Source organism: Rhinopithecus roxellana, chromosome 15 (assembly GCF_007565055.1).
Source record: "Rhinopithecus roxellana isolate Shanxi Qingling chromosome 15, ASM756505v1, whole genome shotgun sequence".
In the NCBI taxonomy this organism is placed as follows: Eukaryota; Metazoa; Chordata; class Mammalia; order Primates; family Cercopithecidae; genus Rhinopithecus; species Rhinopithecus roxellana.
Genome location: NC_044563.1, coordinates 53,946,475 through 53,973,201, shown reverse-complemented (window position 1 = coordinate 53,973,201; position 26,727 = coordinate 53,946,475). Strand labels below are relative to the sequence as shown.

Sequence of the window (26,727 nt, the reverse complement as noted above, 5' to 3'; positions counted from 1 at the left end):
CTGCCATCACTGCTGTGCATTTGTTCTGTCTTTCTCACATTTTTGCCAAGCAGGCCGAGTTCACCTAACCTGGATGCGGGCAATGAGATTGCACTGCGTGCCCCCTCCCGCCCCTGGTGCAGCGGCGGTGTGAATGCACACCCGCCCTTGCTTGCCCTCCCTGCCTGGCTGCCAGCTCTGCTCCTGCCGTTCCCTGTGCCCATGGCGCTCTCTTGCTTATTCTGTTAAGGCTGGCCTACCCTCAGAGGCCCACCTTGGCCATCCACAAGCCTCCTTCTGAGAACTGAGCCCTTTCCCTGAGTTCCCACAGCACGCTGTGTGAAGCTCTAAACTTTCTCCAGGCTGAACTTAGCTGAGCTTATTCGTGGCTGTTCCTGTCCTCAGGACCAACACAGCAAGTGCTCCGTAAGGGCTTGTTAAACTCTACTCTCCTGGGACTCCTAATCCCCCACCAAGAGTCCACCCTAACCACCTCCTGCAAGAGCACTGAGCTCCTGGGTGCCAGGCCTAGCTCAGAATTTTCACAGACACCAGCTCGTTTAAGTTGCATAACCCTGGAAGGGGTTGTTGCCTGATGAGGAAACAAATCAGAGACGTTCAGTGACTTGTCCAAGGTTACAGAGCCTTGGAACTCTGGATTCAAACCCAAGTCACTGTGACTCAAGACCAGTGTTGTTCCCCGTTGTAAGCAGACACAAAAGAATAACAGTCCTTTATCATTTATACTGTATTCTCACGTACATTATTTCATTTGATCCTCACAACAGCCCTGTGAGGTAGGTAAGGTTATGTATTACTGTTATGCCCATTTCACAGATGAAGAAATGGAGGTGGCTCAGTGAGGTGAGTGACTTACATAAAGTCACACAGCATGTTAGTGGCTTCACTGCTTCTGCAATTTCTCTAAAGTCAAGCTGCTTGGATTAGGGAGCACCGAAAAGATGGACAGTTTTACGGAAAAGGAAAAAGGGCAGTGGTGATTTGTAAGATTTCTTCCTCACATTGTTTTGTTGTGACCACAGCTTTTGCTACTTGGTCTAAACTGGGTTCTCCATGAGGGGCTTTCCCAAATACTCTTGGCCTGGGACAGCTGTTTGTTTTTGGGATGGAGTCTCATTCTGCCGTCCAGGCTGGAGTGCAATGGCACACTCTCAGCTCACTGCAACCTCTGCTATCTGGGTTCAAGAGATTCTCCTGCATCAGCCTCCCAAATAGCTGGGGTTATAGGCGCCTGCCACCATGCCCAGCTACTTTTTGTATTTTTAGCAGAGGTGGGGTTTCACTATGTTGGCCAGGCCTTGAACTCCTGACCTCAGGTGATCTTCCCACCTCAGCCTCCCAAGAGTGTTGGGATTACAGGCATGAGCCACTGCGTCTGGCAGAAAAGCTGTCAGAGAGACTCCTGGGTCCCACTGTAGGGGGGAAAGGGCCTTTACTGCTCAAGGGAATTGGCTCTGCCCATGGCCCAGTGTACAAGCTCCCTACTTACAGGGCTTATCTATGGGAAGCCCCTTTCTGGGCCCATCTCCCATGGGTGCCCGTGTCACCGGGCTTCCTTGGCTTTGTCTGAGGACCCCTGCCCAGCGGGGAGGACCCTGGGACTCTCAAGGCCAAACTCACTTTAGGGATGAATCATGACGTGCAGTTTGGAGGCCTGCACACCTCATCACCCGGTGGGAAGCAGTGCTTGGGTTGCTTGCCCTGGATGGCACCCCACAGAGACCCAGGGGTAGGACACAGGACTGCAGGGGAAGGCCGCCTTCCTGAGGGCAGGGTCTTAGGGGCCGCACATTTACCCTAAGGGCGCTATTATGGTCCACACCACTCCTGGGCTCCTTGCTGCACAGCACGCTTGGAGACCCTGTCTCTTTCCTCTGGATCTCCTCAGGGGCCGCGAATCTTCCTCTTCCAACAGAAAATGGTCAAAAGGCATATGGAGCCATAGCTTGTGGGGAAGGTGGGTGAAGTGGGGGTTACAAACGAGATGAAGCTATAACAAAAGGGGAGTGACTTACAGGGGATAGAAAACAGCTAACTTTGATTCTGAAGACAGATCCCAGAGGGGAATCTGAATTCTGAGTAATAATGTTTTCAGAAAAATTTCTGGCCTCTCAAGGTGACTATTCTGAAAGCAAAGATATGTAACTGGGTGAAAGCGAAGGTCTGCCATCAAGATCCAGCAAGTGGCAGAACAGATTTTGGCTCAGTATAGGGAAGAACTTTCTAACAGTCAGCACCGTCCAACCATGGCAGGAGCTGCCTTGGGGATGGCGCGCTACCTATGAGCTGAGGTACACAAGCAGGCCAAGGTGATCACTTGCTGGTACCCAGGGAGAGGCGCTCATCCTCAGATGTGCTGGGGTGTTCTAGGGGTGGGGGAGGACTAAGTAATCATCTAATTATTTCTAACCCTGAGAATCCATAATATATTTGTTTAAAATGACCTGTTTCAATGATACCTCAAATTTTTGGGAAAACAATGACAAAAGTCAGGCGACAGACTGGATTTGGAAGCGCCTTTCATTACACTGGCTCCAGACTCTTGCACATCTTTGCAGAGATAGCAGACCCTTTCTGAAGCCAGGAATCCCTTGATTCAGCCCCATCAAGAGGCACATTCCTACCTTTTGAACCCTGCCTGGACACTCATTCCTCTAGACCCTGCCACACCTCATCTCTGTCCCCCAGGAGGGGACACTAACAGGGCTCTGAGAATGCATGACATTCCAAGCCAGCCAAACACGGTCACCCCTGGGCAAACATCCACAATTATGGATGCACCCTAGGGAGGGAGGAGCAGGTGTGACAGGAACTGCTGGGGACTTTATGTCCTGGTTAACTGGAGGTGGCCTCTTGTTCTCATCCCATCCTCTCCAGCGGGGCCTTCTTGCAGATGGATAAACACGGCACTGGCTAGTGGTACAGATGGGTGGAGCCCAGGAGAAAGCTGCCACTCCTTTGTCCTGGCTGGAAAATCCTCCTGTGGCCTCCTTTAGTACACATCAGCTGACTCTTCACTTGTCACAATAGCCCATCTGCAGCTCAAAATGGCAAGAAAAAAGGTGGTTCTGTTCAGAGGACAATGGATTCCAAAAGGTGGACTTCATCATGGGGGGAATCAAGTCCTGCTACACAATTAATACAGATTAGTACAGTCCCCTGCCTCGCACCACTGGCGAGATGCCCTCCAAGACCTGGCTGACATGAGCTTCTTGGGACTTCCCGTCTCCAATGCTATGGGGTCCTTTTACCTGTACCGTATTAATCGAATAATCTTATTGTTCATAAAATCCAGAGCATGTGGGTGAGAAGAATCGATGCAGAAGCCATCGCTCAGAGCGATTTTCAGTACCTCCTCCACGAAGACCTGGAAGCTGTTGATCTGCTTGTTGGCAGGCACCACCCAGAGCCTCTTGAGGTTCTGCTTGGTGTACTCCTCCTCTGGCAGGCCCTCCACATTGGCCACCCAGTCCAGAGTCAGGTGGTTGGGGTCCTGCAAGTGGCTGGTGATGGAGGAGAGATTGCCATTGGAGCAGTAGTAGAGCTTAGAGCCAAGGAGTTTGAGGAAGAGGCAGGAGGTGCTGAAGATGTTGGCATTGAAGACCTCCATGCTGGAGGAGGAGAGGCTGTAGATCTGGGGCGCCTCGCGCACAGTGAAGTGGACCGTCTGCACATGCTGGTTCAGTGTGATGTTGAGCATGGCATTCTTCTCGGCCTTGGAGAGCTCCACTTCCTTCTCCTGCAGAGCCTCAATCAGGGGCTGCACCTGGTAGAAGTCGGCCTCCCTGCGGAGCAGGCCCATCTCCTGGAAGTCCTCGGGTAGGTCAAGGTGGGAGGTCCGCAGGAAGTTGAGGATATAGCGGAACACTTTGCCGTCACGGTCAATGAAGCAGTTGCCCTGGCTGTCCCTCTTGGTGGGCATCTTCCCACTGAACATGGCGCCTAGCATGGAGTCAGGGAAGCTGGTCAGAGTTGCCAATGAGGTTGTATAGAGCTTCCCCCCGACGTTCAGCGTGATGGGGTCGGACATGGCAGGAGACTGGGTTGCTGGAAGTGGCCCTGGAGAGGGTGACAAGTGAGAAATGACTATAACCAAACTTCATCTGAGAACTCACAGTCCTTAACTCCTTATTGTATATCAAGCCTATGCCCTTGGGATTGAAATGAATTAATACCTGATGAATGGGTGATAATTGTTAACACTGTGCAAAGTACATTAGCTTCACTAGGGAGAAAGGAGAAAGGGAAAAGGAAACAGGAAAAGAAAGGAAAGGACCCCTAAAGCCTGGGTCCCCCGCCGACGTTCTGTTCTAATTGGTCTGGAATACTGCCCCAGCACTGGTGTTTTGAAAGAGTTCCCTTAGTGATTCTAAATGTTCAGTTAGAATAGAGAAACACTGGTCTAAAGAAAGAAAGGAAAACGTGCCTGGACTGAAAGCTATGCTACGTGTTTATACATATATTTGCTTGCGTAACAGTTGTATCAGCTGGGCATGGTGGCTCACGCCTGTAATCCCAGCACTTAGGGAGGCTGAGGCGGGTGGATCACCTGAGGTCAGGAGTTCAAGATCAGACTGGCCAACATGGTGAAACCCCATCTCTACTAAAAATACAAAAATTAGCTGGGCATGGTGGCAGGCACTTGTAATCCCAGCTGTTCAGGAGGCTGAGGCAGGAGAATCGTTTGAACTCAGGGGGTGGAGGTTGCAGTGAGCCGAGACTGCGCCATTGCACTCCAGGCTGGACAACAAGAGTGAAACTCTGTCTCAAAAAAAAAAAAAGTTATATCATCTTTTGACATAGACAATATAATCATCCATCCCTGTCATGCAGATGAGGAAAACTGTGCCAGGATTCATTCCTCAAGCTCAGAAAGGCGAAGTGCCTTGCCAGGATTTAAACTCAGTTTCCTTTATATGAAAGAAAAATGTGTAAATGCTTACTAGCCAAAGATCGGTATGTTCTAAGTACTGAACAAATGGTCTGAGATTTATGACTCCAGGCTCAGTGCTCCTCCTTCTGTACCGATGACGCTGCTGAATTTATTTATTTTTCTCTCAAAGATTTGACAATGAATGGCCATGATTAGTGTCATTTCCATCTATCTTCAAGGCCCACAGTGGGCGGGTCACTCAGCTGTCTGGACTGCAAATGACAATTCTTTCTAGACTTTCACTGCTCCCATGCTGACTTGCCTTGCCATGAAGATGCTCTTGGTTCCTGGTGGCCCATCCTTTGCTGTCATAACACGCCAAGCTTCTCTGAAACTGGCTGCAAGGTCAGTGCAAATGCAGGACTCTGTCAGAACACCCTCCTGAAGGTAACCCATCTACTCCTTAACAAAGCCCCCCGATCTCCCAGCTGTCAGCATCTATGGCTGGTGCATCTCCTTCACCACATATTCTAGAAAACAGGAGATCTCCGCTGCAGCTTCCAACACTATACCATCCCCAGAGCCAGCCTGTGGACAGACTCGGTCATCCTTCCCCGACATGGCAGGTAGGGTTGCCAACAGAAACTGGCCCCAGGATTACCCCCAGAAGAGCCTGTGCTGGTAGAGGAGACAAGAGAGAATGAAGGCACAGTGACAAGACAGGTAGATGATGTGGGAGACCATCAGGAATGAACCTTGGTCCATCAAAAACTATCTGGCTGGCAGACACAGTGGCTCACGTCTGTAATCCCAGCACTTTGGAAGGCCGAGGCAAGCTCAGGAGTTCGAGACCAGCCTGGCCAACATGGCGAAACCCTGTCTCAACAACAACAACAACAACAACAACAACAACAACAACAACAACAAAGCAGGGTGTGGTGGCGAGTACCTGTAGTCCTAGCTACTTGGGAGGCTGAGGTGGGAGGATCGCTTGAGTGTGGGAGGTCGAGGCTGCAGTGAGCCGTGATTACGCCACAGTACTCCAGCCTGGGAGACAGAGTGAGACCTGGTCTCAAAAAACAAACAAACAAACAAAAATCCATCCTGCCAAGCATGCTGTCTAGATGGAGAAACAGAGGTTTGAGGAGGCACCTCCCCAAAGTCACCCAGCAGGGGTGACGAGAACTTCTCATTTCTGCCTCCTGAAGAGGCTGACTGCACTGAGGCCTTCTTTCTCCAGAGGATGGGGGTCATGCCAGTGTGAGATATTCAGCTGCCATGCTCGACTCTCTGGCGGGGGCGGGGGTATGTCCCCTCATGGGTCCTCCCCAGTCTAACAGGGCACTTTGATATTGTAGAAAGGCATTCACCATCTGGAGTGTTTGAGGAGAAATGAGCCCATGTGAAATACAAAATTGTCAGTAGAAGCCTGGAGCAGATGGGCTGTGAGACGGTGGGGAGGTCCCACAGAGGTGTGGGCGAGCCGCCGCTGGGGGCGTGGCTGCTGCTGTGGAGACTGACTGCCAGGCAGCAACTGGGGAGGGCGCTGTGACTCAGGGCTGAATCTGGCCAATTCTGTCTCCAGAGGGCCCAGGCAGGAGCTGGACCCAGGAGTGGGTCCCCTTTACTTAGTCCAGAATTTTCTTCCCTGTTGCCCTCTTTTTATTCTTTTTGGATAGAAATGTGCATGTTCTAGTTTCAGTCTCTCTTTCTCCTTGAAAACAAACACCCCCCTCCCAACACTGGGTTTCAGGCCCAGGCTCTGTGAAGTGGCTCAACTCCATGGCAGGAAAAGGAGCAGGTGTCAGAGAGAACACGGACAGTTCCATGGTCCACAGACCCTTCTCTCTTCCATGCATTAGGGCTGAAGTGCTCAGAGCATTACAGGCAGGGGAGGTCAGGAGCAACAGGGCATTCCCTAGGACCCCTGGATAGGTGCTCAAACTCCTATTTCTCTGCTCGCAAAAGCAGCAGAGCACCTGCTTTCCTGTGCCCCCGATGACATCATGGCTCCCAGTCATTTGTCTGGGGAGAGCAGCACAGTTGTACAGGCAGTCAGGGCAGACGCTGGCCAGCAGGCAGGTCTTCTGCTCCGAGTATAGGGAGCTCTCTGTGGTGATCTCCCCTTACCTATTGAGTCACAGAGCTCAGTCCTCTAAGCCCTTATTTTCTTTTTCTTTTTTTTTTTTTTTGAGACAGAGTCTCGCTGGCACCAGGCTAGAGTGCAGTGGTGCGATCTCAGCTCACTACAACCTCTGCCTCCCAGAATTCAAGTGACACTCCTGCCTCAGTCTCCCAAGTAGCTGCGATTACAGGCGCACACCACCACACCAGGCTAATTTATTTTTGTATTTTTAGTAGAGATGGGATTTCACCATGTTGGCCAGGATGGTTTCGATCTCTTGACCTCGTGATCTGTCTGCCTTGGCCTCCCCAAGTGTTGGGATTATAGACGTGAGCCACCATGCCTGGTCTAAGCCCCTATTTTCTAGTCACAGGGCCACAGTGTCCATCATCACAAATCTACGGCCCTGCTACAAAAGGCACAATGACATGACACAAGGGGAGCTTCATGAGTCGGCGGAGGTTTGCAGTCAGGTAGTGTGAACTAACACCACTGAGCCTCAGCCCCCCATGGCTTCCCAGCTGCCTCCTGGCCACCTCCACCTGGATATTCTGCAAGCGAGGCACGAGAACAGGGTCTGGAGACACGGAACCAGGCCAATTTGTGCTAACTTCATGAAAGAGAAAACACCAAGGTCTGGGGGCAAAAAATCTGAGGCCAATTCTGCTGACTTCCCAAAGCTGGCTCAAAAGGAAAACCCTGGGTCTGGGGGCAGGGACCCTAAGGCCAATTAACACCAAATTCCTAAAGCTGAACCAAGAGGAAGAACCCTATCTCCCCAGCTGGGTGACAAAGGATCAAAACGCTTCTCTCCCAGCAACCCTCCCACTCCACCATGTCTCAGATGGAAAGGGAGGGGGCCTTAGATTGGGACCATCCCTCTATCTGCATAGGGTGCCCATTCACCTCAGCCTTTAATCAGCCACAGACTAAATCCTTCGTCCAGATAAGGGGTAGCTGATAAGAACCTCAAATGGGGTACTTATAGCCCAGAGAACTTTGTAACTGGGCCTTTGAGTTCCTTGCTTCGGCTCACTCCTACCCTGCGGAGTGCTTTCTCACTTTAATTCCTGCTTTCGCTGCTTTATTCCTGCATTTCATTCCCCTGCTACTCTTTTTATTATTATTATTTTTAGTAGAGACAGATTTTACTATGTTGGCCAGGGTGGTCTTGGACTGACCTCAACTGATCCGCCACCTAGGCCTCCCAAAGTGTGGGGGTTACCACGTCCAGCCCCTCTGCTACTTTGTTCAAAATGCCAAGGACCTGGACAACTCATAGTCAAGACCCTCCACCAGTAACACAGGTACCAGAAGCCTCACCTGTGTATTCCTGTGCCCCTAACTCTGCTGGGAACTCTTCTCAGCCACCCAACTGCCTGAGGGAGGCAGCCCCAACTCCAGCCCTACAGGTTGTCTTCACTGTCTCCTTGAACCCATCCCTATAGCTACTCCCAGAGCTCAGGCCTCATCCCTGCCCCCTGCACCCCTACATCCTCACCTGGCTCCCTGCCTTCTGTGTACTTTCCTTTCTGGTCTGCAGACCTTCCTGAAGCACCGGCCCTGCCCAAACCACCTTCTTCTTCCCTCTCATGTCTAACCCTGCCCTCCACGCACTCCGGACACCACTGAGTCAGTCTCCTTCATGCTGTCACCTGCCCTGCCTTTGCTGTCCCTAGACCACCCTTGTCTACCTTCTCTACCCTCTCTGCTGTCTACCTTTCAGGCCCAGCCTATGAGTCATCACCTCTGTATGGCTGTCCCCAATCTCCAGTAGGTTAACAGCTCTTCTCTCAAGGCTTCCTGGTGCCTTGCACAAACCCCTCTGGCAGCACTCACCGTTCCATCTGCAGGGATCTGCTTTGCACATGGCCCTCTTCCCTGGCTCTATCAAAATGCAGATCAGTGGACATCCATATGGGGAAAAAAAAGAACCTTGGTCCATCTCTTATGCCATATATGAAAAATAAACTCAAAACAGATCATAGACCTAAATATAAAATTTAGAACTACACAACTTCTAGGAGAAAATCTTTGCAACTGTGGATTAGGAGAAGATTTCTTGGATAGGACCTAAAAGGGACAAACCATTAAAAACATCAATAAACTAGACTTCATCCAAATAAAAAACGTCTGCTCTTCAAAAGACACTGTTAAGGAAATGAAAGAATAAGACACGGGGAAAATACTTGCAAAACACCTACCTGATAAAGGATTGTTAACCAGAATATATAAAGGACTCTCAAAACTCAGTAACTCAGTAAGAAAATAACCCAATTGAAAAACAGACAAAGCTGGGTGCAGCGGCTCATGCCTGTAATCACAGCACTTTGGGAGGCTGAGGCGGGCAGATCACTTGAGCCCAGGAGTTCAAGAACAGCCTGGCCAACATGGCGAAACCCTATCTCTACTTAAAAAAAAAAAAAAAAAAAAAAAAAAAAAAAAAAAAAAAAAACCAGACAAAAGATCTAACAAATACTCCAGCAAAGAAGATATGTAGATGACTGACAATCACATGAAAAGATGGTCAATATCATTAGTCATTACAGTATGAAAATTGAAACCACAATTACATGCTACTATACACCTATTACAGTGGCTCATATGAAAACTGACAATGCCAAATGAAGGTGAGTACACAGAACAATGGAAACCTCATACACTGCTGGCAAATGGTAACCACTGTTGAAAACAGTTTGGCATATGGTATGGTTTGGCTCTGTGTCCCCACCCAAATCTCACCTTGAATTGTAATGATCCCCATGTGTCAAGAGCAGGACTAGGTGGAGATGACTGAATCATTGGGGTGGTTTTCCTCATGCTGTTCTTGTGATAGCGAGTGAGTTCTTAAGAGATCTGATGGTTTTATAAGGGGTTTCCCCTTTGCTTGGCACTTCTCCTTGCTGCTGCCATGTGAAGAAGGACATGTTTGCTTCCCCTTCTGCCATTATTTTAAGTTTCCTGAGGCCTCCCTAGTCCTGTGGAACTGTGAGTCAATTAAACCTCTTTCCTTTATAAATTACCCAGTCTCGGGTATGTCGTTATTAGCAGTCTGAGAATGGACTAATACAGCATACAATTATCCCATGACAATGACCCTGCTCCTAGATATTTCAGCCATGAAATGGAGACATATGTCCATGCAAAGACTCGTATGTGAATGTTTATGGCAGCTTATTCATAACTGCCCAAACTCAGAAACAACTAAAATGTAAACAGATAAACAAATTGTAGTACATCCATACAATAGAATATGACTCAGCAATATATAGGAACTACTAAAAGACATTACCACATACCTGAATTTCAAAAGCATTACATCAAGTGAAAGAAGTCAGCCTCAGAAGGTTATATGGTGCATGATTCTATTTGTATAACATTCTGGCAAAGGCAAAACTATAAAGACAGAAATCAGATTAAGTGAATTCCCGGGGCTGGGTTAGAGAGAAAAGACTGGCTACAAAGAAACACAAGGCATATTTTGGAGTGATGGGAATATTCTATTAGGTTGGCACCAAAGGAATATGATGTGGTGGTGGTCAAATGTCTTTATAAAGGCTGGCAAAATTCATGTAACTGTACACATTTAAAAGGGTGAATTTTGGCCAGCTGGGGTGGTTCATGCCTATAATCCCAGTACTTTGAGAGGCCAAGGCAGGAGGGTCACTTGAGCCCAGGAGTTCAAGACCAGCCTGGAAAACATAGTGAGACCTGTGTCTCAATTTAAAAAAAAAAAGGGGGGGGGGCGGTAAATTTTACCATACGTAAGTTTTATCTCCATAAACAGGAAAAAAATGAAGGTTGTGACCTATTGGCAAGTCACGACATCAATACAGTTAAGTGGGTTGTGACCAATTATATATTGTTGTGAACCTTTTGTTTCAGTTGTGTGTCCATGAACTGGATCACGGTATCTTCATACTGTGGGTGACAAAACAATTTTTTTTGGGAACCACTGCCTAGTTTGTGGGCTGAGAGCAACTGCATGTCTCACGTCTGCATAGTCACCGCCTCGCACTCGGGGGAGGGGTTGTGTGATACTGTGATATAATAAGCAATATACATTTTAGATTTGTCCCCAGCTGTTGGCCAGGGTTAAAAACATTGTAATTTCCCTAGTGATAATAGCTATAGGAACTTCTTCTATTTTAGTAATTGATTTTGTCCCAGTAGGTGGAGGCTGCAGTGAGCTAAGATCATGCCACTGCCCTCTGGTTTGGGTGACAGAGCCAGGCCTCATTCCAAAGCCCGCCCACCCCCCAATTAATTATAGTTGTTATGTTGTCCTAATCCAAATCTCAATAGTATTTTTCAAAAAAGATTGAATAATTAAAATTTTAATCTGGAAGCACTGATGACTGATAATCTGAAAGAATATTTGAATAAGACATCTTAGCACAATGTATTAAAACCAGATTATAAAGCAACGACATTTCACTCCATGGTTTTAAAACAATGAGAAGAGAAGGAATTTGGTAACAAATGTGAAGAGACACAACTAGCAATGTTTAAAAATAAACATATTGATAAATATATTGATCCTTACAACTCTGGGACCCAGGCAGGACTGATCACATTGTCTTTATTTCAAAGACAACCTAAAGCAGACCCAAAGAGTGTGAATCCCTTGCCGAGGGCTTCATGTGCATTCTTGATCTCAGAGTCATGGCGTCTGGGAAGTTTGGACACCCTTCAGAGAACCAGTCCTTTAGAGGTCTTCGGCAGGAAGCTGAACCCAGCCACAGAGGGCCTAGCCAACAGCCTGTATACTCATGGCGACCTGGAATAGGCAAAGGCTCTTTTCTGTGCAGTTTCCTTTTTTCCTACATTACTGTCCACTTCCATAACCAGCATTACTTCCATTGTGAAATGACTTACCATGCAATCCTGTCGGTGGGGACTAGCTGTTGTAACAATAAACATACCAAGTAATGAAAATTGTCCATCTATCATCTATCAATCAATCACCTATCCATCATTTCCTAGCTGTGCTCACTCATAAAGCCTAGAAATGACACCCAGTAGCAATAAACACACCTAGCCCTGGATCTTTGTTTCCGAATGTCATCATCTCTTCTAAAAGAAACCAGGGCTTCCTGGAGAAACTGATGATTCCTGGATTTTTACAGGAAAAGTTCAAGGTGACTTCATATAGACCAATGAATTAAAAAAAAAAAAAAAAAAAAACGAACAACAAAAAAAAACAACAGTCCAAGCTGGGTGCGGTAGCTCATGCCTGTAATCTCAGCACTTTGGGAGGCCGAGGCAGGCGGATCACCTGACGTCAGGAGTTGGAAGACCAGCCTGGCTAACATAGCAAAACTCCTTCTCTACTAAAAATACAAAACAAAGCTGGGCAGGGTGACCCGTGCCTGTTATCCCAGCTACTTGGGAGACTGAGGCAGGAGAATCACTTGAACCTGGGAAGTGGAGGTTGCAGTGAGCCAAGATCGCACCACTGCACTCCAGCCTGGGCAACAGAGTGAGACTCTGTCTCAAAAACAAACAAAAAACAGGACTCCATAATGTTATTCCCCAAAGAGAGGGTGAGAAGAAGGGAGTGAGAAAGATAGAGACAGGGAAAATTTATTCTATAAAAAAGAATACTAGCTAATAAAACACAGAAGGAATGGTAGAATTAGAAAATTACCAATTTGCAACCCTCAGTGTTGCTATTCAAGCAAGGATCATCCAAGGATGTGGTGTGAAAGGTTATCAGGAACACATAATTATAGCAGACTCAGAATCACTTCACAGATGACTTATTAATTGTAAGAGAGAAAAGTGTACCCTTATGATAGAGAGATCAGGTTGTCATGATCTTACCTAATAATCAAATGTAGCATTCATGGATAGTAAGACCCTGACATCATATCCTCCTGACATGCAGTAAGTACACATATTGCCAAAAACTCAAATCTAACCCGAATCTAATCATTGATAAACCAATCAAACATATTTAAATAGGTGGAGAAGCTCTATTTATTTATTTACTTATTTGAGATACAGTCACATTCTGTTGCCCAGGCTGGAATGCAGTGGCACAATCTCGGCTCACTGCAACCTCCATCTCCTGGGTACAAGTATCTCCTGCCTCAGCCTCCCGAGTAGCTGGGAGTATAGGCACGCACCACCATGTACGGCTAATTTTTGTATTTTTAGTTGAGATGGGGTTTCACCATGTTGGCCAGGCTGGTCTCAAACTCCTGACCTCAAGTGATCCGCCCGTCTTGGCCTCCCAAAATGTTGGTATTACAGACATAAGCCACCATGCCAAGGGGCTCTATTTAGATTAAATGAGTTGATAAAAGAGATATAATAAAATGCAATATGTACATCTTGACTGGATCTGATTTTAAAAACCAGAAACTATATAAAGTATTTTTGGGCAATTATAAATTTTTTTCTTTTTTGAGACAGGGTTTTACTCTGTCGCCCAGGCTGAAGTGCAGTGGCGCAATCATGGTTCATTGCAGCCTTGACATCCCCAGGCTCAGGTGATCTTCCCAAGTAGCTGGGACTACAGGTGCATGCTACCACATCCTGCTAAATTTTGTAGTTTTTGTAGAAATGGGGTTTCACTATGTTGCCCAGGCTGGCCTTGAACTCCTGGGCTCAAGCAATCTGTCTGCCTTGGCCTCCCAAAGTGCTGGGGTTACAGGCATGACCCACTGCACCTGGCAGAAATTTTTTAATAACTATTACATTGGGTAATACTGACTTCTTGCTTATTACGCATAATGTATTATGGTTATGTAGTAGAATGTCCTTATCAGGGGATACATGTTGAAGAATTTAGGGGTCAAATGTCAATCAACATGTCTGTAACTTACTTTTAAACAATTTGGCCAAAAAAGTGTGTGTTTGTGTAAAAGCACAACTGGCAAATTGTGAATTGGCGTATCTAGGTTAAGGGTTGTACTTTAAGCTTTAATGTAAGCTTGAAAATTTTAAAAATATTTGTATTTTAAAAGAAGGGAGAAGAACACTTCCTTCATAGGGCCAATAGAGGTAAAGTTACAGTCACAGTGCAGACCCCAATAAATAGCCAGACTTAGTAAGTTACAGATTTACTACTACTACTTAGAAGTGTGAAAAGTTCATAATTTTCCTTCCTGAGCGTTACTGAATTTTGAAGGGTGAGGATGCCAACCAGGGCTAAGTGGTGGAGGAGTTAGAATCTAAGCCTGGGTGGGCAGTCTGGATAGACCCACCACCCACAGAAACCACACCACTAGGCCATTTTTTTTTTTTTTTTTTTGAGACAGAGTTTCACTCTGTCACCCAGGCTGGAGTTCAGTGGCATGATCTCGGCTCACTGTGACCTCCACCTCCCAGGTTCAAGCGATTCTTCTGCCTCAGCCTCCTGAATAGCTGGGATTACAGAAGCGTGCCACACGCCTGGCTAATTTTTGTATTTTTAGTAGAGACAGGGTTTCACCATGTTGGCCAGGCTAGTCTCAAGCTCCTGACCTCAAGCGATCCACCCACCTCGGCCTCCCAAAGTGCTGGGATTACAGGCGTGAGCCACTGTGCCCAGCCAGGCCTGCCTATCTTCTGTGCTGTGATTCTGCCTGGGAGAAGACGGCTGTTCAGGCCTTGTTTTTCCTGCTTCGTCATGAACCCAGAATCTCTGTACCCCGGCAGGAAAGAAACTCCTGTCATGACTCACTGTGAATGCTGACAAAGTCCACTCCTGGGCCTCAGAAATGTCAAGGATGGGCAGAAAGAACTGGAGAGAGGCCAGGCGCAGTGGCTCATGCCTGTAATCCCAGCACTTGGAAGGCCCAGGTGGGAGGATCGTTTCAGTTCAGGAGTTTGAGAGACCACCCTGGACACCATAATGAGACCTCGTTTCTATAGAGAAAAAAAAAGTTAGATTGCTTGAGCCTGGCAGGTCAGGCTGCAGTGAGCCGAGATCACGCCAGTGCACTCCAGCTTGGGCAATAGAGCAAGACCCTATCTCAAAAGAAAAAAAAGAAAAAGAAAAAAAAGAACTGGAGGGGCTGTGTGGGGTAGGCGCAGACCATGCATAGTATTCGGCATTACCTGGGTTTGTATTTGAATCATCCCCTGCCCCTTACTAGCTGTGCAGCCCTAGGCACGTTCCTGGGCAGATGATGATCCTAACAATAACAAACACTACAACAGTAATAATAATGGCTAACATTTATTGAGCAGTTATTACCGTGCTAGGTACTTTATACATGTTAATCTCTTTCAATCTCACAGATGAAGTAGATACTATTACATACCTACTTTACAGACCAACCAAACCAGGCCCTCTTCAACTTCTGCAATTTGGCATCTGCCATCCCCTCTGCCTGGATCTTGAAGACAAATCCCATGCATCGGCCAGGTCTCTCAGCTGGAATTTATTTCTTCTCTGCATCTCCGGAGAATTTTATTCTAACCCCTTACCACCGCCAACTTTACTTAAGTAAATGGATGCCTGGGTCCCCTGCTGGGGCTGGGGGTGCCCCTTTCTATATCCACAGAAGCATGTAGAATAGGGAAAGAGGAAGAAATTTCTCTCCTGTTTAGTCAGATCCATTTTCCCCACCTGGATTTTTAAAACTTTCTAATTTTGAAATGCTCTCTTGAATTTTCAATCTGAAATCTAAAGGCATGTGACAAGGCCGAGGTGATTACTTGGGAGTAAATGCAAGGAGAGTTTCTACTACGTAAGGGAATGGATAGCACGTGGCTTGGTAAATTTCAAGAAAGACAATGCTCAGAGTGACTACTGTGTCTTCCAGTAAGTCGGAGACTTCCCCACCTTACCCCACTGGGGAAAGGACTCTTTGCCTTGAAGCCCCCAGGACGACTACCCTTTCTTCACCTCCCCTTCCTGATCACCCCACATCAGACAGCTGCATCTATAATTCTGTCTTGCCCAGTCCATATCTCTAAGAAGCCCGCAGGCTGCTCTATTACCATCACAACCCATAGGTAGGGAGAGAAAAGGTGCTTCTAGACACAGGGACCCCAGAATGAGTTGCGCAAAAGGCAGGAGCAGAGAGAGGTGGGCTGGAAGAAGGACACCACAGAATCTGGCATGGCAAGGTATTCTTTCACCTGGCATAGACCTCCAACCACCACTACCATCCCCTAACCTCTTCCAGAACTTTCCTTCACCTTCTCAGCTCACTCTCACGCTTCAACTTGTGCTTTTCCTCAGGCACCAGCACCCCATTTCAAACTGCTCTCTTCGACCACCCTGGCTAACCCGGTGAAACCCCGTCTCTACTAAAAAACACAAAAAACTAGCCGGCCGAGGTGGCGGGCGCCTGTAGTCCCAGCTACTCGGGAGGCTGAGGCAGGAGAATGGCGTGAACCCAGGAAGGCGGAGCTTGCAGTGAGCTGAGATCTGGCCACTGCACCCCAGCCTGGGCGACAGAGCGAGACTCCGTCTCAAAAAAAAAAAAAAAAAAAAAAAAAACTGCTCTCTTCCTACCGTCTCCACCAAACAGTAAGTTATAAACACTGTGCTTTCAAATCCATCTCATTTCATCCTCACAGTACCATAGGAGGGCTGCCTCACAGGCTGCCATTCGGAAGGGTTGGGGGGACTGGTCCTGCCAGAAAATTTGCGAAGGTCAGGGCATCAAAACTTTTCTTTCTTTCCTGCCTGCCATGCCAAGCTAAACCCCTTCCTCCCCGAGTGCAGGGAAAAAAGCAACGTATTTGAAGTAAGGAGTCCTGACTGGTTTTAGGCAAGTCCCTTCGCTTTTCTGAGCCTCACATTCCTCACCCGTCAACCGCTATGGTGACGTCTCTACTTTCCAGGGCGTAAGAGGTCAAGGAGATCACGGGTGTGCCGCACTGAGCTTGGGGATGGACTCTTTATTTCCAGTCAGTAAAGGGAGGTGTTGTATGCATCACAGGCTTTTGCCCACGCCGCCACAGCGCTGCCGGCCCAGCGCTCGCCAGACCGGGGCGAGTTCCCTGTCATCTGTGTCTCCGCCCTTCCTTCTCCAGTCCCACCCAGGCTGGCCTCATTGGCTTTTTCCGCACCCACTCCCCAGTCCTAGAGCCCCGACTCCGACCTGACAAGTGCCCCACCCCGACCCAGATACCCCGCCCCTCCTTGCCCCACCCACCAAGGACTCCTCCCACAGTCCGGACCCTCATTATCCGGGCTTTTCCGACTATCACCATCCGCCCTAGCTCCTCCCACCAGCCCCACCCCTCTAAGAGCTCTGCCCCCTTCGGCTCACCTCGCGCCTAAACGCGCCCCCTCCCCCGCAGCCACAGGCGCTGCCATCCCCATTTCACAGATGGGAATGGCGAGGCTGGGATAAATTAGTCTCACGGTAAGACAGGTGCCCAGTGGGCCCACGTACCCTCGTCGGTAGTCCCCGAGCCCTGCGACCCCGGCCGCACCGCACCCACCTCCTGCCCTCGCTCTGCAGCCTCCCCTCCGCGAGCGGCGGCCAGCGCAGCTTTGCGAGGAGGGCGGAGGGTCGGAGCCCAGCCCAGTGGCGTGGCGGTCCGGAGTCCGCGCGCTGCCTTCCGGGACTGGTAGTTCTCTCTGGGTTCCTCGCAGCTCATTGCGTCGAGAGCGAACTCCATCTCCCAAGAGGCATTGCTGCGAGTTGCTCTGCGCCCCGCCTCGTCCCCGCCGGTGTCCGGCTGGCTGGCCTTAAAGGGGACGCGGTCAGAGTGGCAGCTCGCGGGGTGGCCCACGCTCCGGCTCCGCCCAATTTACAGCACCTCGCCCCTCCCCACGCTTCGTCCCGCAGCCCCGGGGCTGCGCCGCACAGTCGGGCTCCCTGGCTGCATAGAGGCTTGTGCCAGGCGGGGTGGGAAGACTGGGTTTTGCAGTGGAAGCAGCATCTCTTCCGTCTGGGTCCTGGCTGAGGGCGTCCCCACCCTGGGGGGAGCAGAGGACCAGCCCTGACCTAGCCGGGCCCAGCCCTGTCCTGCCCGGCCTGAGCGCCCCGCCCAGCAGCCGGCTCTGCGGCAGGGCCCACCAGGGTCCGGGAGGTAAGGGGGTCGGGGGCGTGTGTCTGGCTTTGGGGGGCGGTGTCTGCACCCAGGCGTTTCGAGAACCCTGGACTTGCGAGCCCAGGGCTGGGATTCGGGAGATGTGGGTGCATCCTGGGCCTCACTGTGTGACCTTGGGCGAGCAGTTACTCCTCTCTGGGCATTAACCCCCTCCTTCTCCTATTGTATGTCGAAGTGATCCTGTTCCCTCCCCTTTCAGGTAAGAAGACATTCGCACCCAGGACCCAGTCCATTCGCTCTCTGGCTTTTCGTGGGGCCCTCCAGCTCAAGCGTGAGCTGGGCGCGGGTGCACTGGAGGGAGGCAGGTGGCCGAGCTGGGGCACAAACTGGGGGGCCCGAGGCCACCATTGTTTGGAATGGGCTTTTCCTATTCTCAGTATGCTGGGCCCTGGGATAGGCTCCCCCAGCCCCGCTTATGACCCTGGCCCTTGCAAACCGGAGACCCTGATGTGTCAGCTTGGTGCACTTCTTTCCAGAAAGCTTGGGGTGGAGTGCGGCCCTCACAGGTTTGTGAGGGGTGGCCCCGCAGGTATAGGTGTGTGTGGTGGGTTCCTGAGGAGGAATAGCTGTTCCTGCTTTCTTCCCTTGTCTCTCCTCCTTATCCTTTAAGGAAGAGCAGTTGCTTTTTACCAGTGAAACCCTTTTTCCTTTTTTTTTTTTTTTCCAGGAGACAGTTTGGTGGCCCAGACATGGGCCTCCCAGAGTAGGGTGAAGCACTTCTTCCCAGGGTTGCCTTGGGTAGAAGTTCAGTTAAAAAATACCTAGAGAGATGCTGCCATTCAGACACCTGAGGGACCAGAGATGGAGGGCACCACCTAGTGTTGGGAGGGGCAGCCTGGTACCCCCAGGCAGCTCTGGCTCCCAGGGGAGTCAAAGGAGGGAGGCTGGCTGTGAGGGTCAGAGAGGGGAGGAAATGAGCTCCTCATCTGTTAGGTGCTGAGCAGGGGCTGGGAGGGGCTGCTCTGACCTGGAGCAGGGAGAGGTTGAGTAACACCATGAAGCCTTCTTTTCAGGTCCTAGGAGATACCGTGAGCTTTTGACCTGAAGGCTAACCAGAAACAGATTTTTTTTTTTTTTTGGTTTTGTTTTTTTATTTTGTGCTTTTGCTTTTGCTTTGGTGGTTTGAATGATTTCTAGAATGGCTAAAGCCTCAGTCCAGTCCAGTGACCTCTGTAGGGGCTTTCTTGGCTGATGTTTAAGATTTTCAGGGTTTTTGATATGCAAGACCAGGCCTGGGCAAAGGAGGGGGCGGTGACTGGACCAAAGTTTAGGCCAGTTTCTGGAAGGTACTTTTCTGGTCACATCCTTGGTTTTCTCTCATCTTGCTGTCACATGTCTCACATGAGTTGCTTGATGCACCTTCACTGACACCTCAGTCCTTGGTTCTGTACTGGGCACTGGGCTCAGAGACAGGGATTGGACCTCTGCCAAGGGAGGTCCCAGCGTGGTGGGAGACAGAGACGTGGACTCCAGTTACACTGCAGAGGGATGAGGATAGTTAAGAGGGCCTTGGAGGCCAGAACTTTAGACACTTGAATTGTGGAGGGAAAAAAAAAGGCTTCCCAGAGGAGAGGGCATGTGACCTGGGCATTGAAGGGTGAGTCAGAATTTTTCAGGAGAGAAGAGGGAGAGGCCCTTTTTCAGTAGAGAGGACATTGTGCAAAGTAGCAGTCAGGAAAAAGCCCCCTGCCCCAATGTCTGCAGAGTCTCCACTGAACAATGTCGCTTGAGTTCATCTCCATCCCTGCCCCACATCAGCTGAGTGTCACAGAAAGGGCTTGCATGTCCAGCTCAGGAGTTTGGACCTTATTCTGGGTCCAAGGGGCTGGAGAGTGTTGAGAGTTCTGAGCAGGGGCGTGGGCGGAATGGTGCTTACCGTGTAATAAACTCCATCTGACGATGCTGCAGGGTGGGTTGGAGAGACCGAGGAGGGATGATGAAGCCTGAGCGGGGGCCCAGGGCGTGGCAGTGGGGCTGAGCATTGGCATTGGAGTTGTGTACACACACACACACACACACACACACACACACACACACACACTGGGTGCTTTGGGGTGATGGAGATAAGTCAGGCTTCACTATGCAGGAGCAGAGATCAGTCAACAATCAGCAGAGACGCTGAGGGTCATCTGAGAGGAACAGGTGAAGGGATCTGGGCCTTTTGGTGGAGGGATTGGGATTTTCCTGAGTGCTTACTGTGTGCTGCGGAGTGTGCTGGTGTTGCTGGGACCCCCCTCAGGCTGTCATGCCGGTAGGGCGAGGGGTATGAGGCAAGGGCTTGGGAGGAGCAGCAGCGCTGGCTGGGAAAGGCTAAGGGGTGGGCAGGTAGTCACCTTCTATTTGGGCATTCCGAGGATCACAGAGGTGAAAGAACACCTACCTCCATGGTAGCTGGGCTAGACTCGAAGCCTGGACTCTGTTCTCCAGGACACATGCCTCTGTTGGAGGTTGGATTGAGGGAGGGAATTGGGAGATGGATTAGGAGGCCACTGCACTAGTCCAGGAGAGAAGTCAAGGGGACTGATCCTGCATGGGGCTGGGAACACCGAGGCGGCAGCGAGGGCTAATGGAGCAAGTGCCTTGGAGAATCAGCGGGATCAGCAGTGCGTGTCTCCTTGTCTCCTTTCCCTGACAGTGTCTGTGTCTCCCGTCAGTGCCAGGTGGCCCAAAAATAGACTCATGACTGCCCGGCCCTCATCTTTTTTATACTTTGTCTCAACCCTGTGAATGGCAGGCTTGGAATAGTCCCCATTTTCCAGATGAGAAGGCTAAGAAGTCGGGCAGGGACTCGCCCAAGGTCACCTGATGACTTTGAAGCAGAAAACCTGTGTCTTACGCTTTTAATGCAGGCTCTCCTGGGGGAGGATACGGCTGCTGTTTGCTGCTGTGGTTGGTGCGGGGCAGCTGTCTCTTGAGTCAGAGCCAGCATGGACAGGCCATCTCCCCACCCGGGGCTTAGCAGGCTAATCCAGCCCTCCTGAGGGAGGCAGAGTGCAGATTCTAATCCTGCCTTGCCAAGGCCATGTTCCTCTACCTCTCTGAGCCTCACTTTCCCCATTCCTGCCAGTGGGATAGCTGGCCTTGTCCTGCCTTCCCTGGCCTAATGGGGCCAGGTGAGGTGCAAGCCTCCAAAACCCTTTTGTGTGAGTGCATCCAAGATATTGAGTGGGTTTGCTGGTGACCATGGTGACAGCTGTCCTCAGACTGCCTGCGTGGGAGTTGGGGCAGGTGGGCAGGGCTTGCTTGCTGTGGCCAGGCCACAGATTGAGCAGAGGCTGCTGGCTGGCCTTGGAGACCAGAGCTGTCATGGAGCAGCTCTATTTGAACTGTCAGCTGCCAGCCTTATGTGGTATTAGGTAGAACAACATGAAATTGCCAACATTTGATCATTCAGTTTCATGTGGTTCAGTCTAATATCATTTGTCCCCATTTTACAGAAAAGAGACTCATGGATATGATTACTGAGGGTCACACAGTGAGTCAGGGCTAGAATGTAGGACTCCTCATTCCTAGTCTGACACTCTTTCCACTCTTTATGGTACTCTTTCTACTACCAGCGTCTTCCCTGTCCCCAGAACTCCATTTCTGCTTGCCCCGTGCCCTCTTGCTTCACACATGATGCCAGTGCCTCATGGATTAGGGTTTCTTCTTGGCTGCTTGAGTGCCAGGATTTCTTGGCACCCTGGGTTAAAAGCATATGAAATCTACTAGCCATCCCAGGGGTCTGGGAGGATGGACTGTGTGTGTGAGGGAGGTTGACCACAGCAACTGCCTTATCATAGGCACTGTCTAGAAAGGGGACCAGGGCTGACGGGAGAGTTAAAAAAATTTTCTTTTTTTTTTTTTTGAAACAGGAACTCACTTTGTCATCCAGGCTGGAGTGCAGTGGCGTGATCTCAGCTCACTGCAACCTTTGCCTCCCAAGCTCAAGTGATCCTCCTATCTCAGCCCCAACTAGCTGGGACTGCAGGTGTGAGACACTATGCCTGGCTAATTGATGTAATTCTTTTTTTTTTTTTTGGGTAGAGACGGGGTTTTGCCACGTTGCCCAGGCTGGTCTCAACCTCCTGAGCTCAAGCCATCCGCCCACCTCGGCCTCCCAGAGTGCTAAGATTACAGGCGTGAGCCCTTGTGCCCAGCTGGGAGACCAGTTTTTAAAGACACTTGATAGGCCTTTTGGGATGATGCCTTGCACGGGCACCCTTACAAACATTTCTGCCTGCCCCATCAGACTGGAAGCTCCTTCAAGGCAAGGACTTCGCTTCTAAAGCAGCAGGAGTTGACATTTTCTGAGAACTTCCTTGTGCCCAGCTCAGAGAGCCTAAGTAACCTTTATGGGAACCAGAATGTATCCCAGATGAGCTGCATTCAAAGAGTCAAAACAAAACAACAGAATTGAACACATCATTTCCCTCATTTCCTCATTCAGGAAGCTTAGGATGGACCCTGAACTTTTTCTTTTTCTTTTTCTTTTTTTTTTGAGACAGGGTCTCACTCTGTCACTTAGGCTGGAGTGCAGTGGCACGATCTTGCCTTACTTCAGCTTTGACCTCCTGGGCTCGCCACCACCCCTGGCTGGTGTTGAACTCCCAGGCTCAAGTGATCTGCCTGCCTTGGCCTCCCAAAGTGCTGGGACTACAGGCGTGAGCCACCGCGCCCAGCTGCATCTGAACTTGTAGCAGGTGCCCAGGTGCTTCTGAGGCATCCAGGCCAGGATTTGGGAACCACTGATCCCTGCCATGGCTACAACCTCTAACCAACAGTGAACTCTTGAGAGGCACACACTCTTGGCATGAGAGATGCTAGCCACAGACTAATAAGCCCTGGTCCTTTCCTGGTGGAGCTCACAGCCTGGTGAGAGAGACAGATATTTAAACAAATGGGCCCTTTGCATCGTAACACATACAGCAATGGAGGTTAGGTCACAGCTGAGAACTAGAACAGAGCAGGGAGCTCACTGGGCCTAGTACATAGTTGGGGTTCCCGAATATCTGTGATTCTGAATAAAACTTTCCAGTTTATTATCCAGGAAATTTAAGGCTTGTCCACACTCTAGCTCCAGTTCTCAGGCATAAGAGTAGTTTTTACTGAGCCCATAAGTTTAAACACCTACTATATGCTGAGTCTAATATCAGGTCCTGCCTAGATTGGGGTTATACATCAAAGTAAAGAAATGGTTCTGCCCTCCAGGAGAAGCATTAAGCATTAGATGTTAAGAGAGCAAGCTGTGCTCACGTGAACCTGCATGAGAGGGCTCCAAGTGGATTGGTGTGGGACAAAGGCTTCAGGAAACAGGCCAGATGGAGAAGGGCAGAAGGAAGGCTGTTATGGCTCAGAGGAGTAAGGTAGAGATAACTCACACTGCACCCTGTATTTTTTGCTCATCATCAAATGCATGTGTGCTGTGCACTGTGCTAGGTGCTGGGGATACCATGTGAACAAAACCTGAAGCTGCCCTCAGGAACCTTATACAGCATTGGAGGGGAGGCTGACCCCAATCAAGAAATCATGACAAGTACTACCAAGGAGAAGGACAAGATGTTCTAATTTTTAATAAGAGATTGACCCAGGCAGGGAGATCAGGCAAGGCTTCCTTGACGAAGTGACTTTCAGCTGAGGTCTGCAGGGGGAGGGAAGAGCATACACAAAGGCCCAGGGGCAGAGGGCACACAGTGAGCCAAGGGTGACAGGCTGGTGTGGGCTGAGGCAGGCAGAGCCCTAGGTGTGCAGGGCTGGAGCGTGGAGACGAGATGCTCCCCTTTGGTGGAGGGGACTGGGACCCACACCACGCCAGTACTAACTGATGCCAGCTGTAATGGAAGAGGCCACAGGTGATTGCAGGAATCAAGGGTGGGGGATGGATTCCCGCCTGGAGGACCAGGGCTGTTCTCACTGAGGACAGGTGCTTTAGCTAGGCTTTGAAGGAAAAGACGCTTGGTTGTGTGACAGCATGGTGGTTGTGGGAGGCTCAGGAGATAAGGACGTGTCAGGCAGAAGGCACAGCACACACCTGAAGTAGAGTCTAGCCGAGGGGTAGGGCACTGGGGAGGGAGCAGGGAGTTGAGGCAGAAAGGAGGAGTGCCAGGGATTCTGGGACCTCTGTCGGTTCTCCCTTAGGGCCTCTTGCCCTTTCTCCACAGAGGTGTGATTTTTTGTGTCCGCCCCATCTCATCTCCCTGGTGGGCATGACTTGGCTGAGACTCTGGACAGCAGCTTCTAGATCCCGCTTCTACCTGCCCTGAGAGTGGACAGGGTCACCAGGGAGGCCTGGGGAGAGAGGGGCAAAGGGGTAAGGATGGGGAGGGGGCTCACGTAGACTTTTTGCGATTAAAGGTGCTTAGCAACCATATCTTCAAGTCCCTGGGGTTAATTTATTTTGAGACAGGGCCTCTGTTGCTTAGGCTGGAGTGCAGTGGGATGATCGCCACTCGCTGCAGCCTTGAACTCCTAGGCCAAAGTGAGCCTCCCACTTCAGCCTCCAGAGTAGCTGGGATTACAGGTGTGCGTCACCTCTCCTGGGTAGTTTGTATTTTTTGTAGAGACGGGCCTTGCTGTTGCTTAGGCTGGTCTTGAACTCTTGGGCTCAAGGGATTCTGCTGCCTGGGCCTCCCACAGTGCTGGGATTACAGGTGTGAGCCATCACACAGGCCCCTGGCGTTTATTATGTGCCAAGTGTTGTGCTTTACTTCATCAGGATAGCTTGCAGTGAAATGACCTCCTTGCCCCATTTCACAGATGAGAAACCTGAGGCCCAGAAAGTTTGAATTGCTTGCCCTAAGTCTCAGCACTTGGGGACTGCACCGGGAACTCTTGAGCCCCGCGGTTGTCGGGCTGTGACCTTGCTCCCTGTCTTCCGCAGCGCGGGCGCCATGGACAAGATCTTGGAGGCGGTGGTGACGTCGTCATACCCGGTCAGCGTGAAGCAGGGGCTGGTTCGGCGCGTGCTGGAGGCGGCGCGGCAGCCTCTGGAGCGTGAGCAGTGCCTGGCGCTGCTGGCGCTGGGCGCGCGCCTCTATGTGGGCGGCGCGGAGGAGCTACCGCGCCGCGTGGGCTGCCAGCTGCTGCACGTGGCCGGCCGCCACCACCCCGACGTCTTCGCAGAGTTCTTCAGCGCGCGCCGCGTGCTGCGCCTGCTGCAGGGTGGCGCCGGCCCCCCGGGCCCCCGCGCTCTCGCCTGCGTGCAGCTGGGTCTGCAGCTGCTGCCCGAGGGGCCCGCGGCCGACGAGGTGTTCGCGCTCCTGCGGCGAGAGGTGCTGCGCACCGTGTGCGAGCGTCCGGGGCCCGCGGCCTGCGCGCAGGTGGCACGGCTGCTGGCGCGCCACCCGCGCTGTGTGCCCGACGGCCCCCACCGCCTACTCTTCTGTCAGCAACTGGTGCGTTGCCTCGGACGCTTCCGCTGCCCAGCCGAGGGCGAGGAGGGCGCCGTGGAGTTCCTGGAGCAGGCCCAGCAGGTGAGCGGGCTCCTGGCGCAGCTGTGGCGCGCACAGCCCGCCGCCATCCTTCCCTGCCTCAAAGAGCTGTTCGCGGTCATCTCCTGCACAGGTGCGTGTGCGGCCGGGGCAGGAGTGCGGGCACGTCGAGGTCCTGGGTGGGCGCTTGGTCAGGTGGCTGTACGTGCGGATCTCTGCATGCGGGCGCCCGTGTGGCACGAGTGTGCCAGGGACGAATGCTCAGGTGGAGGACTGCAGCCTGTCTTCATATAGGTGGCACAACTATCTAGAACACTTGCTGTGGGTCCTCTCCTGCAGTGGGTGTTGGAAATGTAGGGAGGAGCACACTGGTGTGAGAAGGACACGGGTCAGTCTGGCTACAGGGAGGAACAGGAAGTTGAGCAAACCACAGGATTTGGGGCGGGGGGTCATCATGGCCTTCGGGTTAGGTGAGTTTGATAGAAGCTATCACTTTAGAGCCAGGAGTTGGCAGATTGGTGGCACCTGGCAGCAGGGGCAAAGTTCCCTGGGCAGGCAGAGGTGAGGGTCTGGAGAGGTGATGGAGTCTGCTGTGCAGACTCGGAAACGTAAAATCTTGATCCTCCATTGACAACCGTGGAACTTAGACTACAGTGCAAATGAGTGAAAGCAGATGTGTGCCTTCCCTGATGATGAGGCTCTCCAGGGGAAGGGAAGGGAATGCACCCGGCTGGGTGAAGAACTGAGGACAGTAGACTTCGAGAAGAAGATGCTCTTTCTCATCTAGGCCTCTGTGCGGCTCCACTTGGAGTATCTCCTTCCTCCAGTCCACACAGCCTTCCCACCTTCTCCAGCCCCAGCGTTTCCCCTTCTAAAGGCCTTGCCCTTACACCCACTGTTGATCAGTGCTTCGTCTGTGCCCAGCACAGGAATAGCCTCAAGGCTGTGCTAGTGAAGGTTTGTTGAGTGAGGTTAGGTGGAACCAGAGACTTTGCTTGCTATAGGAGAGGAGGTGGCCTCTGCTGTGCTCTTCACAGAGGCCCAGCCTGGTTCGTTGGCTGCTGCAGGGCATGGTGTGCTGGGGGAAGGGAGGGGCCTGCCTCCCTGCTGAGCTCAGCCCTGTCACCTGTTCCAGAGGAGGAGCCACCATCTAGCGCCTTGGCCAGCGTGGTCCAGCACCTCCCATTGGAGCTCATGGATGGTGTTGTACGGAACCTCAGCAATGATGACAGTGTGACGGACTCGCAGATGCTGACTGCCATCAGCAGGTGGGACGCTGAGGCTGAGCCATGGTCAGGGCTGGGGCCCCT

At 50.9% G+C, this 26,727-nt stretch overlaps 2 protein-coding genes across 7 annotated transcripts in view; one reads left to right on the top strand and one right to left on the bottom strand.

Annotated features, from left to right (window-relative positions):
• Positions 1 to 703: 703 nt before the first annotated feature.
• Positions 704 to 17,461, bottom strand: KCTD21 (potassium channel tetramerization domain containing 21). 5 transcript variants are annotated; one of them, XM_030917235.1, is made up of 3 exons: positions 9,741 to 9,794; positions 8,838 to 8,885; positions 704 to 4,059 (listed from the first exon to the last, which is right to left on the bottom strand). In XM_030917235.1, exons 1-3 carry the CDS (start codon positions 9,760 to 9,762, stop codon positions 3,248 to 3,250), a joined length of 882 nt encoding a protein of 293 aa, XP_030773095.1. In that variant the 5' UTR covers positions 9,763 to 9,794; the 3' UTR covers positions 704 to 3,247. The 5 variants fall into 5 exon arrangements, with proteins under 5 accessions (XP_030773095.1, XP_030773097.1, XP_010364071.1 ...); XM_030917237.1 differs by lacking the exons at positions 8,838 to 8,885; positions 9,741 to 9,794 and adding an exon at positions 17,345 to 17,461; XM_010365769.2 differs by lacking the exons at positions 8,838 to 8,885; positions 9,741 to 9,794 and adding an exon at positions 17,394 to 17,447.
• Positions 17,462 to 17,599: 138 nt separating this feature from the next.
• USP35 (ubiquitin specific peptidase 35) overlaps positions 17,600 to 26,727 on the top strand; it is a 25,536-nt gene continuing 16,408 nt past the window's right edge. For both annotated transcript variants that reach the window (XM_030917232.1, XM_010365768.2), the window contains exons 1-3: positions 17,600 to 17,987; positions 24,868 to 25,550; positions 26,553 to 26,685. In XM_030917232.1, coding sequence (XP_030773092.1) covers positions 24,878 to 25,550; positions 26,553 to 26,685 — 806 coding nt within the window. In that variant the 5' untranslated portion in view covers positions 17,600 to 17,987; positions 24,868 to 24,877. The remainder of the gene's footprint in view (positions 17,988 to 24,867; positions 25,551 to 26,552; positions 26,686 to 26,727) is intronic.